The sequence below is a fragment of the Eutrigla gurnardus genome (assembly GCF_963514095.1).
Source record: "Eutrigla gurnardus genome assembly, chromosome: 3".
Lineage (NCBI taxonomy): Eukaryota > Metazoa > Chordata > Actinopteri > Perciformes > Triglidae > Eutrigla > Eutrigla gurnardus.
Window position 1 is genome coordinate 9,767,110 of NC_139917.1, and position 18,390 is coordinate 9,785,499.

General features: G+C 43.9%; 1 protein-coding gene across 1 annotated transcript; it reads left to right on the forward strand.

Annotated features, from left to right (window-relative positions):
- The first annotated feature begins 1,238 nt into the window (after positions 1 to 1,238).
- aars2 (alanyl-tRNA synthetase 2, mitochondrial (putative)) lies at positions 1,239 to 18,254 on the forward strand. Its single transcript, XM_084006671.1, has 22 exons — positions 1,239 to 1,551; positions 3,114 to 3,302; positions 3,381 to 3,526; positions 4,805 to 4,996; positions 5,308 to 5,452; positions 6,470 to 6,615; positions 6,692 to 6,800; positions 7,689 to 7,727; positions 8,947 to 9,061; positions 10,701 to 10,828; positions 12,507 to 12,645; positions 12,726 to 12,895; positions 12,994 to 13,107; positions 13,378 to 13,518; positions 13,611 to 13,748; positions 13,832 to 13,935; positions 14,894 to 15,002; positions 15,272 to 15,397; positions 15,500 to 15,610; positions 16,819 to 16,902; positions 17,394 to 17,507; positions 17,591 to 18,254. The coding sequence occupies exons 1-22, from the start codon at positions 1,315 to 1,317 to the stop codon at positions 17,756 to 17,758; spliced, it is 2,964 nt and encodes a 987-aa protein (XP_083862797.1). The 5' UTR covers positions 1,239 to 1,314; the 3' UTR covers positions 17,759 to 18,254.
- The last annotated feature ends 136 nt before the right edge of the window (positions 18,255 to 18,390 follow it).

Here is an 18,390-nt window from a genome sequence, read left to right on the forward strand (position 1 = left end):
ATTTTAGTTCCTGGGCCACATTCAGAAACCCAAACTGATCTCAGGAGGGCCAGACCAGAAAAAACAGGGCATAATAACATATAAATAACAACACTTCCCATTGTTTCCATCTTTAAGTGTACAGAAGTACAAGTACATTTTGAAAACAATGAAACAAAAAAAGGAACAATCCATTTACAAACCAGGTGAAGAAGCCAACAACAATGAAGGTATCTTCTCTGTTCAAGGACTCCTTGTATTTTCCGCCATGATAGTGTCTGATAGTGATGTGAGATATTATTTTCCTTGAGCACCCAGAGGTGCTGTAAACACGACACATAAACTATACAGGGGGCCTGGATTGGACGCTTTGTTGGGCTGATTCTGAGCCTTACACGTGCTAGACACCCCCGTTTTACACCATACGGGTAATTTATAAACCACAGCAGCCTGCTGTCTTACATACTTAACATACTTAACATCTAACATACTTAAAGTAGAACTCTCTGTTTATTGGAAATGAAAAGAAGAGATGGTGCATGTTTTTATTTCTAATATTGGTGATGTTTCATTTTGATGTTGAAATATATTAATTTGCTTTCTTATCGCTGGTGCTATCGCTGGCAGTGTCATAATGGCACTTCTCCACACATCGCCTTGGAAACCATCCCCTTTATGCATCATCCATCCATCCATCCATCCATTGTCTACCGCTTATCCTGTATTCAGGGTCGCGGGGGCCGATCCCAGCTGTCATTGGGCGAAGGCAGGGTACACTCTGGACAGGACGCCAGTCTATCACAGGGCCAACATGTAGAGACAAACAACCATTCACGCTCACATTCACACCTACGGGCAATTTAGACTCACCAATGAACCTATCCCCATCCTGCATGTCTTTGGACTGTGGGAGGAAGCCGGAGAACCCGGAGAGAACCCACGCTTACACGGGGAGAACATGCAAACTCCACACAGAAGGAACCCAGGGCCAACCCGGGAATCGAGGCCAGGACACTGTGCAGCCCGTTTATGCATCGAATAGATGTAAATATCTTGTTTCGTTTGGATTTTTGTTTCATGTTGGATTCAATTATCATCCGCTTGAAACTAATAAGTGAGACGGGAGATTTCATGTTCTGTGTAGCAAATTAATAAGAATAATGTTGATTTGGGAGGACTGTGCACTGTGAACACTAGGGGGCAGTCATGCACTGATATCAGTCACTGCACATTAAAAGAAGAAAAGGGTCAAGTGCGCATGTGTAGCACGATAACCGGTCGTCCCAGTTAGGGTCACCATGGTTTAGGTTCAGTGTTTGAGACTCAGTGGTCCAGATGTTCAGACTGCTGGTCCAGAGGCTGCGGCCTCTCAGCGGGCCGCCGGGCCGACTCTCTGCCCGTTCAGCTCGCTCCTTCAGCGGCGCTCCTCCTCCAGAGATGCCCGCTGCGCGAGTCCGCAGCACCTTCCTGGACTTCTTCCGGGAGAAACACGGACACCGACTGGTACCGTCCTCCCCTGTCCGGCCCAGAGGAGACCGCAGTCTGCTGTTCGTCAACGCCGGCATGAACCAGGTCAGTTTAGACCAGGTCCGGTGTGTCCCGGTCTGTTTAGTTCATACACCTGTGGCAAGCTAGCGGCTGTTAGCCAGTATTTTCAAAATAAAAGCTCAATGACATGAGAGCTGTTAAGCTGCTGGCGACGTGAGTAAAAGAGCAAACAGTGTAAACTATAATACTGTTTATACTAATATAGGATTATAGTCTAATCTCTAATGTTTTAGGGTGGCTATACTGTTAGCTAGCGTTGTTGTATAGTACTTATTGAAGAACTACTTTGAGGTACTTGACTTGAGTATTATTTTTGGCTACTTTATAATTCTACTTGACTACATCTGAGAGGTAAATATTTTTACTTTGTACTGCACTACATTTATATCACAGCTGTACAGGTTTTCAGATTATATACATTCTGAATAAAGAGTGCTTTTACTGAGTAGATTTTGAGTATTTCTCCATTGTGGTATTATTACTTGTACTAAGTAAGTAACGACAACCGACACTTTATGAAATCAACATCCTCCATGCTGAAATGAGTTCCTGATCTTGGTCTTGTTAAAGTTGACTGCTGCAGCTGCTCTGATCTTTAGCCGGCTAGAAAAGGACACAAACCAACGAGTTGTCCATGTGATGCAAACTCTGATCTGCTCATTTTTATAGTTTTTTGCCGGATCATACCGGACCCCCAGACTAGTATTGATGTAATAGATCCATCAAGTATGTCCAGACGGCTGTTACACAAAACCTAGATAAGGGATTAAGCCGTGATTTCCCTTCATCCTGGCTGAAGTTATCTGTGACCCGGTTGCACGAAAGCATGTCTCATTTGTTATGGCATAAGTTACCATGGAGATTTATGGGGAGCCAGCCTGCCCCAGACCAGGCTACGATCCAGGATCTATCAATCTGATCCTAAATCTCAGTCACTTTGCTGAGAACTTGTTCATTACAGTTATGCCACTGCTCGTTACACTCATTTACATTCATTCAGCCTCATATAGATTTGATTAAATTCCACATGTGTAAAACTTATAACCGTTCACGATGCTGTTGAGTGATTGATCTTGGGGTCGAGTTGAGGTTTCCACACGCTCGTCCTCTCCAGGATTAGTTGCACCTGGCTTGACTTAGTCGCAGCTGTTCATCCTGGTTTGGCCTTTGAGCAACCAGTTAATCCAGACTGGTCTAGTTGAACCCAGTTTAGTCATTTATCCTGGATATCTGAATTCTGCTATTGTGCAATAGCCCCCTGGTGTTGATGTGTTAATGTGTCATCTTCACACATGCCTTCAGCAGCAATATTCATTAATTAATTTGTTTAATTTACAGTCTCTTTTTCTGTTTCCTTTTAAAATAATTCCTTATTATTGTTATTGTCATGATTAGCAGTATATTTCTAGTATAATATTCCTATGACTGTTATTAGCATTAAGTAATAAATGTTTCCATCTTCAAGTTGAATGAATGTTAAAAAGACAGTGTGTTAAAGGATGTTTGGACTTCCTGTCCACCTGAAGGTCTAACTGTCAGGTGTTCTTGGTCTGGAGGTCATGGTACTCTGTGGACTTTGGTTTCAGTTTAAGCCGATCTTCCTGGGGACCGCCGACCCTCGCAGTGAGATGGCCTCGTACCGCCGAGTGGTCAACAGTCAGAAGTGTGTCCGAGCTGGCGGCAAACACAATGACCTGGAGGACGTGGGCCGAGACCTGTACCACCACACCTTCTTTGAGATGCTGGGGAACTGGTCCTTTGGAGACTACTTCAAGGTGAGGGGAGGGCAGGGGAGGGCAGGGGAGGGGGGGGAGCTCTGCTCAACATCACACTAACTTTGTTGTGTCTGACAGGAGGAGGCGTGCTGCATGGCATGGAGCCTCCTCACAGAGCATTATGGGATACCTGCAGACAGACTGTATGTGTCCTACTTTGCTGGAGACGCTGCATCGGGTTTACCGGCTGACGAAGAGACTCGAAATATCTGGTTGGAGCTCGGGTAGGTCACACAGTAACCAAGACGACTGATACTGTGATGTGAGATATCCATTCAAAACACTCCACTCCGCTGACTGGAAACCTGTCCGTGTTTGTGATTGGTCAGATGCTATAAGCTCCGCCCCTTTTATGTGAAGATGCTCACAGCCAGACTGAGGAACCTGATTGGTTTACTGATTTATAACCAGTGTTCACAGTTGTTGGGATTAGTTAAACCTGATAACCTGAAGATGTGACAAGACCTTTGTGAATAATAATAATACAAATAATAAGAAGCCTTGATGGTGCATTGGTGGATGCTGGCGTTCACCACTCGTGAAGTGTTCATATCAAGTTAAGTTTATTCATATTTCAGAATATCACAAATCCCCATTTGCCCCAAGGGGCTTTTCTGAAACCCTGTTGTAAGCGGGTCTCTGAAAGATCTGATGTATCTGACTGAAAGCAAACAAAGATGGTCGTCAGTCAAAGAACCACCTTCATTGCAATAAAACCAGATACAATGTTCTATTGTTAGTGCACTGTACACATATTTTTATCCCTGCAGTCACACAACGGTCACCAGTTGTTTGTGGAGACTAGTGTTATCATGATATCTGGCCAATAAAAACAGTCCCCCGTTTCCTTAGTAGCGCTACTTTTAGTGCAATGGTGATTTTAATAAAAGTTGGTGCGTGACAGCCGGGCAGTGATGTGTGAGCAGCTCTGCTAGAGCACTGAACGGATCCACAAGAGGACGGTTAAAAACTGCAGTCAGAACATCAAGTCCAGGTCCAGGATTTAGCTAGCATAGCTAACTAGAAGGATGGAGTCAACACATTAAGTTGGAAGACGATTAAAGCAGGACAGGTACCGTGCTGAGCTGGTTCTGGATCAGTGACCAGATGTTCTCATAAAATCAGACTCATCATCTTTTCTGAATCTGTCTACTGTAATCCATCCAACCCCATCCACCAGACACCACGGTTTGAAGTCTGGTTTTACCAGTTTTTTCAGGACCCTGAAGTCGACTGAAAAGAAAAGAGACCTTCTCTTCACAAACACCACTTCAACTCAACCAGAGATTTCTACACTTGGTGTCTTCCTGCTTTTAACACCTTTCCCTCATCAACTTCTCACAAAACTTAATCTGGATTTATTATGATTTATTGTCTTTTTGCTCTGGAAGCCTCTCTGTCTCTCTGCTGCAGTGCCACTCTCCACCTGAACCTGCTGTTTTACAAAAAAGTCTTATTCAACACTCTTAAATGTCGTATCTGTTTGTAAACATGTAATTTAGGGTTCCTCCCGCTCACCTCCTGCCGTTCGGCCCGAAGGAGAACTTCTGGGAGATGGGGGACTCGGGCCCTTGTGGACCCTGCACAGAGATCCACTATGACTATGTGGGAGGACGAGACGCCACAACACTCGTAAACGCTGACAGCCCTGACGTGGTGGAGATCTGGAACCTGGTCTTCATGCAGTACAACAGGTTTGCACACACCTGTACCAGTGTCTGATTCATATAAGACCAGTTCACAACTCTATGAACCATCAGCAAAAAGTGTGTGTGTGTGTGTGTGTGTGTGTGTGTGTGTGTGTGTGTGTGTGTGTGTGTGTGTGTGTGTGTGTGTGTGTGTGTGTGTGTGTGTGTGTGTGTGTGTGTGTGTGTGTGTGTGTGTGTGTGTGTGTCTGTGTCTGTGTCTGTGTCTGTGTCTGTGTCTGTGTCTGTGTGTCTGTGTCTGTGTCTGTGTCTGTGTCTGTGTCTGTGTCTGTGTCTGTGTGTCTGTGTCTGTGTCTCAGGGAGGTAGATCATAGTCTGCGGCTGCTGCCCCAGTCCAGTGTGGATACTGGCATGGGACTGGAGCGACTGGTGAGCGTCCTGCAGGGTAAAAGATCAAACTACGACACTGACCTGTTCATCCCGCTGCTCCAGGCTATCCACCAGGTACAGCATAACACCAGGTACACCATAACATGAACTACACCAGGCACCCCATGACAAGAGGTCCACCGTAATAAGAGGTCCACCGTAACACCAGGTACACTGCCACACCAGGCACACCGTGACACCAGGTACACTGCAACACCAGGTACACCGTAACACTAGATACACCGTAACACCAGGTACACCGTAACACTAGATACACCGTAACACCAGGTACACGTAACACCAGGTACACCGTAACACCAGGTACACCGTAACACTAGATACACCGTAACACCAGGCACACTGTAACACCAGGCACACCGTAACACTGGGTACAACATAACCACCTAGACTGATCCATGTTTGTGATTGGTCAAATGCTGCAAACGCCGCCTCTTGGTCGTGCATGCGCTCACAGCTGGAAAGGGAAACGCTGGGTTGACTTACCGAGTTGATAACCAGCATCATGTGACCGCTTATCTCTGCAGTTGTTAGGGTTAGTGAAGCCAGATAAAAGAAAGATACCCTGGTATGTTGAACTCACTTCGTAGTACAGGCCTCTGGTACACCATAACATAATGTATGAGAGGTACACCATAACATCATGTATACCATACCATAATGTAATAGAGGTACACCAAGAGGTACGCCATAAAACTAGGTACACCATAACACCAGGTACACCATAACACCAGGTACACCATAAAACTAGGTACACGATAACACCAAGTTCACCAGGTACACCGCAAAACTAGGAACACCATAACACCAAGAACACCAGGTACACCATAAAACTAGGTACACCATAACACCAAGAACACCAGGTACACCATAAAACTAGGTACACCATAACATCAAGTACACCATTTACTGTCTTGCTGCTGTAACGCTGTAAATTTCCCCACTGCGGGATGAATAAAGGACTATCTTATCTTATCTTCTCTTATAACACAACACCAAGTACACCAGGTACACTATAAAACCAGGTACACCGAGGACACAATAACCTCAATTACACAACGTGTCTGTCCTCAGAGGTCGAGGGTCGGCTGTTATGGTGGCAGGACGGGCACGGCAGATGAGGGGAAGGTAGACATGGCGTACCGAGTTGTGGCTGACCACGTTCGCACACTAACAGTCTGCATTGCTGATGGAGTTCATCCAGGCATGTCAGGAGCAGAGTGAGTCATCAACCAATCACCTTTCAGAGCACTGTTTATTTGTGTGTGTGTTTTATTATTTTTATTTGTGTACCAGGTTAGTGTTGAGAAGGATTCTGCGACGGGCGGTTCGGTTCTGTGTCGAGGTCCTTCGGGCTCCTCCAGGAGCACTGGCTAGCCTGGTTCCTACGGTCATCCACACACTGGTAAAATACATTTCCCATAATGCAACACTAACACTTTCACAAAGATGGTCAAATACAGGCCCAAATCTAATACGGTCCCTAATCCGGTTTCTGTCTAGAATAGAAATGTATAACATTCAGATATGAGGAGAAAATATAAATAAGATGTGTACTAGTCGCCGACCATGTTACATCCACAGAGCCTCCCATAGGAAGTTTGTTTACTCCTGGTCTGACCGATCCGTTCATTCCATCCCTTCCCTCTGGTTTGTTAAGTGTACCACCACAGAAACCCTACGTCATCATCACAACAAGCTACACTTGCGATCTGCCTGCCTCCGCCCCATTGCTAAAGCTGCCTGTCCAAATCCAACCACATCTCAAATTTGCTCTGTTTAACACCTGATCCCTAAACAGCAAAGGACTCATACTCAGTTAATTCATAACTGACAATAATCTGGACTTCCTCTGCATAAATGAGACATGGCAAAAAGCAGATGAATATTTTTTATTGAATCAGACCACAGATCAATGTCCACAAAGATAATAAGATTGACTGAACCAGGACTAAATATTGGACCTTACCAAGATTAAATATTGGACTGAACCAGTACTGTATATTGGACTGAACCAGTACTGTATGCTGGACCGAACCAAGCCTAAATATTGGACTTTACCGATTAAATATTGGATTGAACCAGGACTAAATATTGGATTCAACCAAGACTAAATATTGGACCTAACCAAGATAAAATATTAGACTGAACCAGGACTATGTAGGACATAACCAAGATTAAAAATTGGACTGAGCCGGGAATAAATATTTGACCAGACCAAGATTAAATATCGGATCAACTGATTGATTGATTGATTGATTGATTGATTGATTAATTATTTCCTATATGGCAGGGCGATGTGTATCCGGAGCTCCACAGGGAGGCAGACAGGGTGAGTAACATTAACTTGACTTACAAACATGTGAGGCAGTTTTCTATGGAATATTTTATTCATACACACAAATGCAATATTTATATACACACAGTGAACATGTTTATACTCATTTACAGACAGGTAGACGTTAAAATAAAAATAGGAGGAGAACGGACATCGAACTGTTCTCGGTGTTCATGTGACTCTTACAAAGAAAATGGGGATTGTTGTTAGTTGTCATGGAAACAACAAATGTCAGTGGGGCTGTAAAGTGATGTCACAGCTTCGCAGGATGAGAGAGGATGCAGCTCTGGAGACAGATGTCTGGCTAGTTAGCTAAGTATCTAGTTAGCTATGTATCTAGTTAGCTAGATTTATAGTTAGCTAAGTATCTACTTAGCTATGTATCTAGTTTAGGGTGACCAGACGTCCCGGATTTTCGGGGACAGTCCCCGATTTGGCCGACCTGTCCCCGGTTAAAGCTGTCCCCGAAAATGTCCCCGATTTGAATGGGAGAGAAAAAAAGTTGCGCACCAACGCAAACTCCAGTTATTACGGTAGCCAGTAAAAAGTTGCGCACCGACGCAAACTCCAGTTATTACGGTAGCCAGTGAAACTAACGTACTGACGTTACAGTCATTGGAATTAAAAAGGTGGAAGACATAATACCTTCTTACCTCAGGCCTGAGTAGACAGGATTGTAATATTGTTGCTCCGCACAATGAATTCACAGCATTCACAATTTCTCTATAACTTTGAGAAGACCTCTTTTAAAGTCAGTTGTCTGCACTGTGGTTCTTCATATGTGCACCATCAAATGTGTTCTTGTTTTCTCCATAAAGCTTGTGAACTGAAAAAAAAAAAAATCATCAGCTAAATAATAAATAAGTTGAATAAGATAAGAATCTGTTTTGTTGTTTTTGTTTCATCTGTGGTTTTTACAGCTCTAATGTTAATTGCTGCAGACTGCTTTTACATATTAAAATTAACATGTAATTGCCCCTGTTATTTATTTCATAATGATAACATTGGAATTTTGACCACCGCGCTGGAAATGTCCCCGATTTTCATTTCAGAAATCTGGTCACCTTAATCTAGTTAGCTAGATAAAGCTACCAAGTCTCTTTGCCCTTGAGACACGCACATCAACCAGCTCACACGCCACACCTTGTATTTCTCATGTCAAAAATCACAAGATAATAAACATATGCATTTTTTTGTATACGTTTTCTTTCAGATTCTGGACGTAATCAACGAGAACGAGGCTCAATTCCTGTTGTCTCTGCAGCAGGGTAGTAGGCTGATCCAGCGAACACTCAACAGGAAAGACTACAAACATGGAGTCTTCCCCGGTCAGTCCCCTTCTGAGCTACTACAACTCCCATAAGCCACCTGGGTAGGCTCCAGACAGAGAGACTTGGTTGTTTAAAGGACCATCCCAGTCTAGTTCTGCCTCCTCTCCATCAGCAGAGGTTCCTCCTGTCTTCAACAGTGTATCCGTTTACTTTAGTAGAGCTCCGCCTCCCTGTTTTAACCTCCCTTCATTGACATTCATGTGTCAACCTTGTAATGTTTATTTGATCTAAAATTACTATATAACTCACATAAAAGCCATTGAAATCTGTGCATTGATATCAAATCCCATCTGCTTCCGAAGCTAGAAGTAGGTTCTGGGTTCACTTCCAGTTTACCTAAGTGGCCCCGGTGAAGCTAGCCGCTAATATCCAGTTCAAGAGAGTCTCATTTCAGCGACACTTACTTAATGTTCAAGGATCACATGTTCTCTCTGCTGCTTCCCATTTACATTCTCTGGTTCTGATTGGACTTTGTAATCAGGAAGCAATGTCGTAAATGATGCTTGGTTTACAATCCACAATTCAATGTAGTGAAGAAGTTACTGGTCAGAGAACTTCCCGACACTCCCAATAGTATTTTTCCCCCATACTCCCAGTGTGAATTTGAGGAAGATGTACTGGGAGGTGTTGGACATCATTAATTTATGGAGACTGTTGAGTCGTATGTACAAGTCTAAAATTCTCACACGTCCGAGGTCTAACTTTCAGCCAGTTGTTGACCTCCTTTTATACTTTGGTTCCACCTCTAAGCTGGCAATCACACCAGAGCAAAGAGAGCCGTTGAATGTTGTTACGCCTGAAAAAATAGTTCCTTACAAAAACTGAATTTTAACGACGAGGTGAGTTTACCAACCTGGAAAAACATTTTCAGGAACATTCTGTTATGTTTATTAAATATGGACAAACTTAAACAAACAAACAATCATGAATAAAGCAATTTTGGTAAACAAGAGGTGGAGATTTAACTAGTTGATTGCTGGACGATGACATGTAGTAACACTGGTATGGTGCTGTTAAGTTGAACTTTTAAAATCTTTCAGGTACTACTCATGGCCTTCCTCGGTGTACAGAGTTGTCATGGAGATGGTTTAGTTTTTATCATGTGATCTAGTAAAGTTTGATCACATGATAAAAGGCAGTAATCTCTAGTCTTAAAGGTAAAGTTCAAAGAACGTTAAAATTATATTGAAAATGCAACAAAATTTCAGCTTAATTTTCAACTTCTTTTTTTACATTTAATTAAACGAAATTATATTTAATGAAAATAACGTGCCCTTTTCCTGCCATTCAAAGACATTAAATTCTATTTCAATGTTTCATTTCCAAATGCAAAAGCATACAGTATGTTGATCTTTAGTCACTTTTATTAACATGGCACCAAATCCCAAACGAAATGTACAATAAAAGTAGCAACTATAAGGATAATACAAATATGACTAATAATAATAATAATAATAATAGAAGCAGTAGTAGTAATAGATGGAACTTCAGCTATAGTTTGGATTTGGATTTCTGTTACTAAATACATGTCCTCCTTGTTTAATATGGTTATAAACATGTTCTTACTTTTAGTTTAATTAACAATTGTCTCCTCAAATATGATGATTAATTTAAATGTGATCTGTGGGTCCGTCAGCCTCGGTGGCCTGGTCTCTGCACAGAGATCTGGGTTTCCCTCTGGACCTGGTGGACCTAATGTTAGAGGAGAGAGGAGTCCAGGTGGACCGCCATGAGCTGGAAAGACGGATCGCAGACAACCAGAAGGTAAACTTCCATGACTCCTCTTTGATGGATGTCTCAGTTTATGTTGTGAAACAAAGATATCTTCACTTATTGAATGTTTTAAATATGTGAAATTTAAATAATTTTGTAGTATTTCTGTGATGTAACTACAACGAATCGCCACAATCACATGGTGGAGGAGTTTGTGTGCTCCAGTAACTCCTGGTAGGGTCTCCCAAGGCAAAGTGGTCCCAGGGGTGGGGCCAGACAAAGAGCCATTCAGGAAACCCAGATGGAGTTGCACAACGAAGGCTGTGTGACTTTGCCCTGAATAGGGAGAACACTGAAGAACTCCTGAACCCGACCAAAACGTTCTCCACAGAGGAGACCGAGTTTGCCAGAGATATGAGTGAGCCTTCCCCCAAATCTTCAGAGTTCACAGGTTGTCAAAATGCTCCTCAGTGGCAAGGCACCAGAGGTTCGACCTGACATACTGAGGGCTCTGGACTTTGTTGGGATGTGTTGGTTGACACACCTCTTTATTGTCAGTGGCAGACCAGGGTAATCGGGGTATCACACTGCTCAGCCTCCCCGGATAGCTTTCTCCAAGGTGCTGGAGAGAAGGCTCCAACTGATTGTCAAACCTCCTGCGGGAGGAACAATGCTGATTCCATCCTGGCCATGGTGGACCAGCTCTTCACCCTTGAGGTCTGTTGGAGGGGGCAAGGGAGTTTTCTAACCACTGCATGCCTTTTGTGGACTGGGAGAAGGTGTGCGACCATGTCCCTCAGGATATCCTATGGGGGTGTACTGCAGGAATATGGGGTACCAGGGCCTAAAATCCATCTGGTCCCTGTATAAATAAAGTGAGTGCTGTGTTCATATTCTCGGCACAAAGTCAAACAGGTTTCCAGTGGGTGTTGTCCAGGTTGTTCCTTGTTACCAATCTTGTTTGTGATTTTCATGAACAGGATTTTACGGTGCAGCTGGTGGGAGGAGAGTGTCCGGTTTGGGGACCTCAGAATTGCGTCCCTGCTTTTTGCAGATGATGTGGTTGTGTTGGCTCCTTGAAAACTTGACCTGCAGCACATGCTGGGGCAGTTTGCAGCTGAGTATGAGGCAGTTGGGATGAAGGTCCATACCTCCAAGACTAAGGCTGTGGTGCTCTGCCAAAAAAACCTCTGCTTGGGGCTCTAATGGGGGAGTTCAAGTATCTGGGGGTCTCGTTCACAAGTGAGGGAAAAATGGATGGTGAGAGGGACAAGTGATCAACACCCGAAGGAAGGAAGTCAAACTTTACTCCTCCCCTTCCGTGTTCTGTGTCTCCGTTTTCAAACTCCCTTCGAAACGAGAAACAACAGCAGCAACCTCAGAGCTAGCAACTCTGGCAGCAGCATGCAGCACTGGCATTGACTTGACTGACGTACCGATCTGTTCCACTTCACACGAGCTTCGCTGATATTGGATTAGAGCTACAAACAGCTAGCAAATCCTTGGTGTCTTTAATGAGTCCAGTGAGATCCTCCAGAAGTATAGACAGGCTTCACCGCCGGGTCACTGACGATCAAATTCCCACTCAGGTGATGTCTATCTCTATGTCCCAGTCAGATGATGTCTGTCTCTATGTCCCAGTCCGATGATGTCTGTCTCTCTTGCCCTCTCCGGTTATGTCTGTCTCTCTGTCCCTCTCAGGTGACATCTGTCTCTCTGTCCCTCTTAGGTGAAGTCTGATCTCCAGTCAGGTGTTCAGTCTCAGGTGATGTTGGATGTCCTCAGCTTGGCAGACCTGCAACGTCTTGGTGTTCCTCACACTGACGACCACCTCAAGTACCACTACAGACTGGAGCAGGACAGATATGGTACGACCTGTCTGTCTCTACTTTCTCAGCTGAACACATTTCTCACCTGTTCAGATAGGTCATTTTTGTTTTACTCCCAGTTTTCCCAGCATGCCGTGCGACAGTCCTAGCTCTTTATGATGGTCAGACTCTGGTGTCGGAGGTCAATGAGGGTCAGTGTTGTGGTGTCGTCCTGGATCAAACCTGCTTCTACTCTGAGCAGGGGGGACAGTCACATGACCAGGGCTACTTCACCCGGGATGGACTGCAGGTCAGCTGACCACTCATAGGGGAAATGCATCATGGGAAGATAACCTGTTGTGTGTCTTGGTGGGGTCTGACCCCAGGTGTGTGTTTCCTGTCTCTCAGGACGTCCTGTTCCCTGTGGAGACAGTGATCCTGGCAGGGGGGTATGTTGTCCATCAGGTGACTGCCACTGAGAGCCTGAAGACTGGAGACCAGATCCAGCTGCACCTGGACCAGGTTAATACCAAACACATATTGAATCACCACAACAGTATGATATGGTGTCATATGTATAAAGATGGACATTGCAAGTATGTAAAGGTTAATTACTATGAAAAGAAGTGACCCACGCTCGAAGCCTTGTGGGACAACTTTTAGAATAACTTTCTCTGAGAAACAATATTAAGGATGTCAACAAAGATTTCTGCAGAAATGTTTTATTGTCCAACATATACAATACATCTACGTAAATGATTCTGTTGTCTGCCTGTCCTGTGTGTCTCTCAGGTCCACAGATTGTCCTGTATGGTGAATCACACAGCGACTCACCTCCTGAACTTCGCTCTGAGAAAGGTTTTGGGTTGTTCAGTTCAGCAGAGAGGATCTCATGTATCCGCTGACCGCCTCCGCTTTGACTTCAGCGTCAAGGTCAAACTGCTAAAAACAAACCAATATGCCCAATTTATTGAATTATATATATATATTTACTGTATAGATCTGTATATATTATTTATCCTCAGAGTTCACTGGACATCTCTCAGCTGCAGCAGGTAGACAGGTGTGTTAGTGACATCATCTCAGCCAATCAGATCGTCCACAGCCAGGAGATTCCTCTGCAGGCAGCCAGGAGCATCAAGGGACTGAGGACAGTGGACGAGGTGAAACTGTCTCACTGTCTGTCTCCCTCTCTGACTGTCCGTCTGTCTGCAGGTGTCCTGACTGTCTCTCTGTCTGTCTCCAGGTGTATCCAGACCCTGTGCGGGTGGTTTCTGTGGCGGTGGCGGTCTCTGAACTGGTGGATGATCAGACAGACAGAGAGACGTCTGTGGAGCTCTGCTGTGGGACGTGAGGCTGAGACACACCTGTTCACCTGTTACATTGACAGTGTTACGTCTGTCTCTTAGCAACACATTTAACACAAAGATGTCCAGCATTAAAAGTTGAGACATGAGCTGCCTTCCAAATCCTACAAATTACTTACAAATTACTGTTGCATGCATTATTCATTCTGTTGAGTCGTACCACTTCGTCATGACATTACACCCTGAACTTTGACCCTCTTCCTCATGTATTTGCTGCACAGACGATTACAGCTCAGAATAGTAAAGCAAGCAATATCACATCCTGGAATTTGAAATCCTATGTATTGGGCCATACTGAGTGTGTTTATTTACAATACCCAGAATTCTTTTATGTCCAAGTATGTCAAGTGCCGTAAAGATGCCTGAATGTTCTCCTGCATCTGGTCACTTTTTGCAATATGTCAAAAATAATAAGCCAGCATGCTTGTCTGACTTTTCACTGTGCTTTTCAGTTGAAATCATAATTTTTTTTCCATGTTACAAATATATTTTTTCACATCTAGAAATTAGTAAACCCTGATTATTATTATTATATTTATTATTATTATTATTAACAACTCCTTTTTCACTTCTAAGAATCACATTACAGATATCTTCAACTAAATTACCACATGTTGAAAATATGTTGTAAATACCTTTTTTTTTTTTAAGCTAAAATTCTATCCTGGCTAGTTCTAAAAGGAATTACCTGACATATAATTGTGACTAGTACAGTTATTTATTTTAGATATCTGTAATTACTTCCTTACCGGTTATAGTACCAAGCCGACATATCAACTGCCTGCTCTGGTCTTAAGAGCACTTTGGTAGGTTTAAATTTAAAAAGTACAGTTGATTGATTGATTAATTAGAAGATAAATAGTTCTGTCCACTTGCCACGTTACTGATGAAATGTTAAGAGCTTCTCATAAAGTGTTTTTTAACATGTCAGTCATGTTCAGTCACCTGCTGCAGACCGGAGCCATCGGGGATCTGGTGATCGTTTCTGAGAGACAGATGGTGAAAGGAATCAGTCGTATCGTTGCTGTGACGGGCCTGCAGGCGACGCGGGTCAGATGCTTTAATTATTCACAATGGTCTACCACAAGGATCTATTTTTCTTTTTCTCTGTCAATGTCAATACAATTCCATACATTGTTGATAATAGTTTGATTTTATACATTATATTTATTTCATTCTGATCAAATTAATAATCAAAGCTCTCTGAATTTGCGAAAAATGGTTTAAAAAATATTATTTTGTTTGTTGTTTAATTTGTTGTAAATTGTCTAATCTGAAATGTAAAGTGTTACCTCTGATTTTCATGTTGTCGCGTTCAGGCTCGGGAGGAGGGTCAGGTGTTGTCCCAAGATGTGGACTCTCTGTCAGCAAGAATGACAGGCTCCGCCCCCTTAAGCCTAGACATCACCCAGCGTCTTGCCAAGGAGGTCGGAGTTCTCTCTGATGTAGGTACCCATCATGCACTGCAGCCTCTGAGATGATGATAAAACATGTCCTCTACCTGTTTAGTGACTGAGTAGTGATTGACCCTGTGTTTTTTCTGTCAGGCTGTAGATAACACCCCCATCCCTCAGTGGCAGCGCAGAGAGCTGCAGAGTCGACTCAGAGCTCTGCAGAGGACCAGTAACACTGCCATCAGGAAACTGGAGACCAGAGAGGTGAGCACACACACATACACAGCTGGGACACACCCCGGACTCACCTGAGACACACCCCGGACTCACCTGAGACACACCCCGGACTCACCTGAGACACACCCCGGACTCACCTGAGACACACCCCGGACTCACCTGAGACTGACCCATGGGGGTCGTCACCATATATTGAGTGGGAGTCAGGACCCCCCCACCTTTTAAAAACACACACACACACACACACACACTTGCCGTTCAAAATATCAGTGCATAACGGGTCTAATTTCTCCAGTGCTGTTTTCATTGCTTCACGGTCAAATCCGTTCCACTTTATCAGTAAGAGAATACCCACACAAATGGTAATCCACGCCTGCAGCACCCACAAGCACCAAAGGAAGTTTGCTTCTTGCAGCTACTCGGTCAACAAGTTAACGCCAGCAACAGGGGTGGACTGGCCATCGGTCATATTTCAATTTCAGATGTCAGTTACAATCATGGACGTATTAAAACCGCTGCAACACTGCCGTTTAACGCACCCGCAGACAGCATTAAACACCGGAGCTCTGGCCTGGCAGTCAGACTAGGCAAGTTTAATACTGTCAATTAGAGGGGGGGATGCGAACGCCCCTCCAAACTTGGACTGCTCTACTTTTTGTTCAATCTGATTGGTGTTTGAAGTTACACAGAGAAAACGAAAACATGTTGAAACAAAAAAAAAGAAATGGGTAATTTACGTAGCTGAAAAAAAAGCTTGTGTAAATTAACAATACACTCGGATCAATATTTAGGCTATCATGAGTGTATATGCCGCTGTGCCATACACTGTGCAAACACTGGATTCTGTAGTCTGTTGTATAACTACTATTGCAAAGGCATTATAGTATAAAAATGATAGGCCTATTTAATTCTCATTTTAATTTCTAGGATCAAGATACATGATATAGGGAAGAGACATGTTCTAAAAACATGTTAGAATGCACCAGAATGTGGGAAATTGCATCTACTTAATTCAACATTTTCTGGGGGAGGGCCACAAGACCCCCCCCACCTAAACAGGACCCCCCACATATCAAATGCTGCTGACACCCCTGGACTCACTTCAGACTCACTTTACTGAGACACACCTTGGACTCACTTTAGTTATAAAAAGTCTCAGGTTTAAGACCTGACAGACCCTCAGGTGTATGCTTGTCCATTCTGACTCTGTTTTTTTCCCATCATGCTTTGCACAGGCTGCGATGAGAGCTCAGGCTCTGCTGGAAAAGAAAGGCAGGAAGGGTCTGCAGGTTGATTCTGTGGAGACGGACTCTCTGTCGGTAAGACAAATAACCTGATCTTCTAGTCTTCTCTGTAGATGAACAGCTGAAGTTATCCAAACACACTGCATCCTTCATTTCCCATCATGCATCAATCAATATTACCTGTATCTAGCAAGTAGATGGCAGAGGACAGAATGCTGAAATCTGTTTGTTTCAATATGATTGGTGTTCAAATGGTTTACCACAGCTGTACGATCCCAAAATAAAGAGAATTCTGTGATTTAAATGCAATAATCAGATGAATGGATGCTGACATCACTACATCGTGATGACTATGAGTAGAAAGTCTGAAGTCATGCTTTGCCTCTCCAGAAGATGACAAGCCAACAACTTTTCAAATGCCTGTTTTCTGGATGGAGTCTGGGTCAATCAGGGAGCTCTGGAGGAGAAGCTCAACACTCAGACATCCTCAGCAGATCATCTTTGCTTTGACTTTGTATGCAAACAGTTTGATGACATCACACACCTGTCTTGCTGTTTCCTGTCAGATTTTGATGAAGACAGTGAATCAACTGAGCGCTGCAGCTCCGCACAGTCACGTGATGCTCCTCGCTCACCAAAGGCATTCTGGGAAGGTTCTGTGTGCCTGTCAAGTTCCCAAGGTAATGGTGACACATCTGTCAGTGACATCAGAGTGACCAGGCCTTGTTTGACGCATCTGATTGGCTGTTCTCTCCCTCCTCAGGACTCGGCGTCCCTTTCAGCATCTGATTGGGCGGTGGCGGTGTGTCGTCACCTTGGGGGGAGTGCTGGGGGCTCTCCGCTAGTTGCCAAGGGAACAGGAAGCAATGGTGACATCACTGAGGCTCTGAGGTGGGCGGAGGAGTTTGCTCGCCAGAAAACCAAAAAATGATGTCATAAAGTGAGAGACGACATCGCCCCGCCTCCTGCTAAGAGGGTCGGGTACTGCTACACTGAGAAACTGTATCCTGTTTGGACGGGAAGTGTGGTTACACGACAAGTTTGAACCCATGAGACTCTGTTTGGGAGAGAAGGGTGTGGCCTGGTTGGTGGGCGGGGCTTCCCCTTTTTGCTGTCAGCCAGTCGAAAGCTTCACATGCTGCAGTCTGGTTGCATGCTCATGGTTAGCTTCCTTAACGTGCAGTTTGTGCTGCTGTTGAACTGAGTGGCAGGGTGGACAAAATACCAGAAACACTGACGAACACCGTATTTTTTTACTCATCTGATGCTTTATGCCGTCATATGCCGTCAGAGTGGATCATACCAGAAGTACCGGTGACTGTAAGCCCCGCCCACAGCTGCAGTCAGGCTCTCTTCATTGGATGACACTGTCGGGGATTATTTTTTGTAACATATTTTGTTTTACAATAAATCATGTTTCACACTGATTTCCTTGTCATGAGTAAAGCGTTAATAACACTTCTATTAAAAGGGCTGAAGATGATTTATTCAGGCAAATAAACAAAGTAAAATAAAACACGAAATGACTCGGTGATGATTTACAGTAACTGCTGGACCAATCAG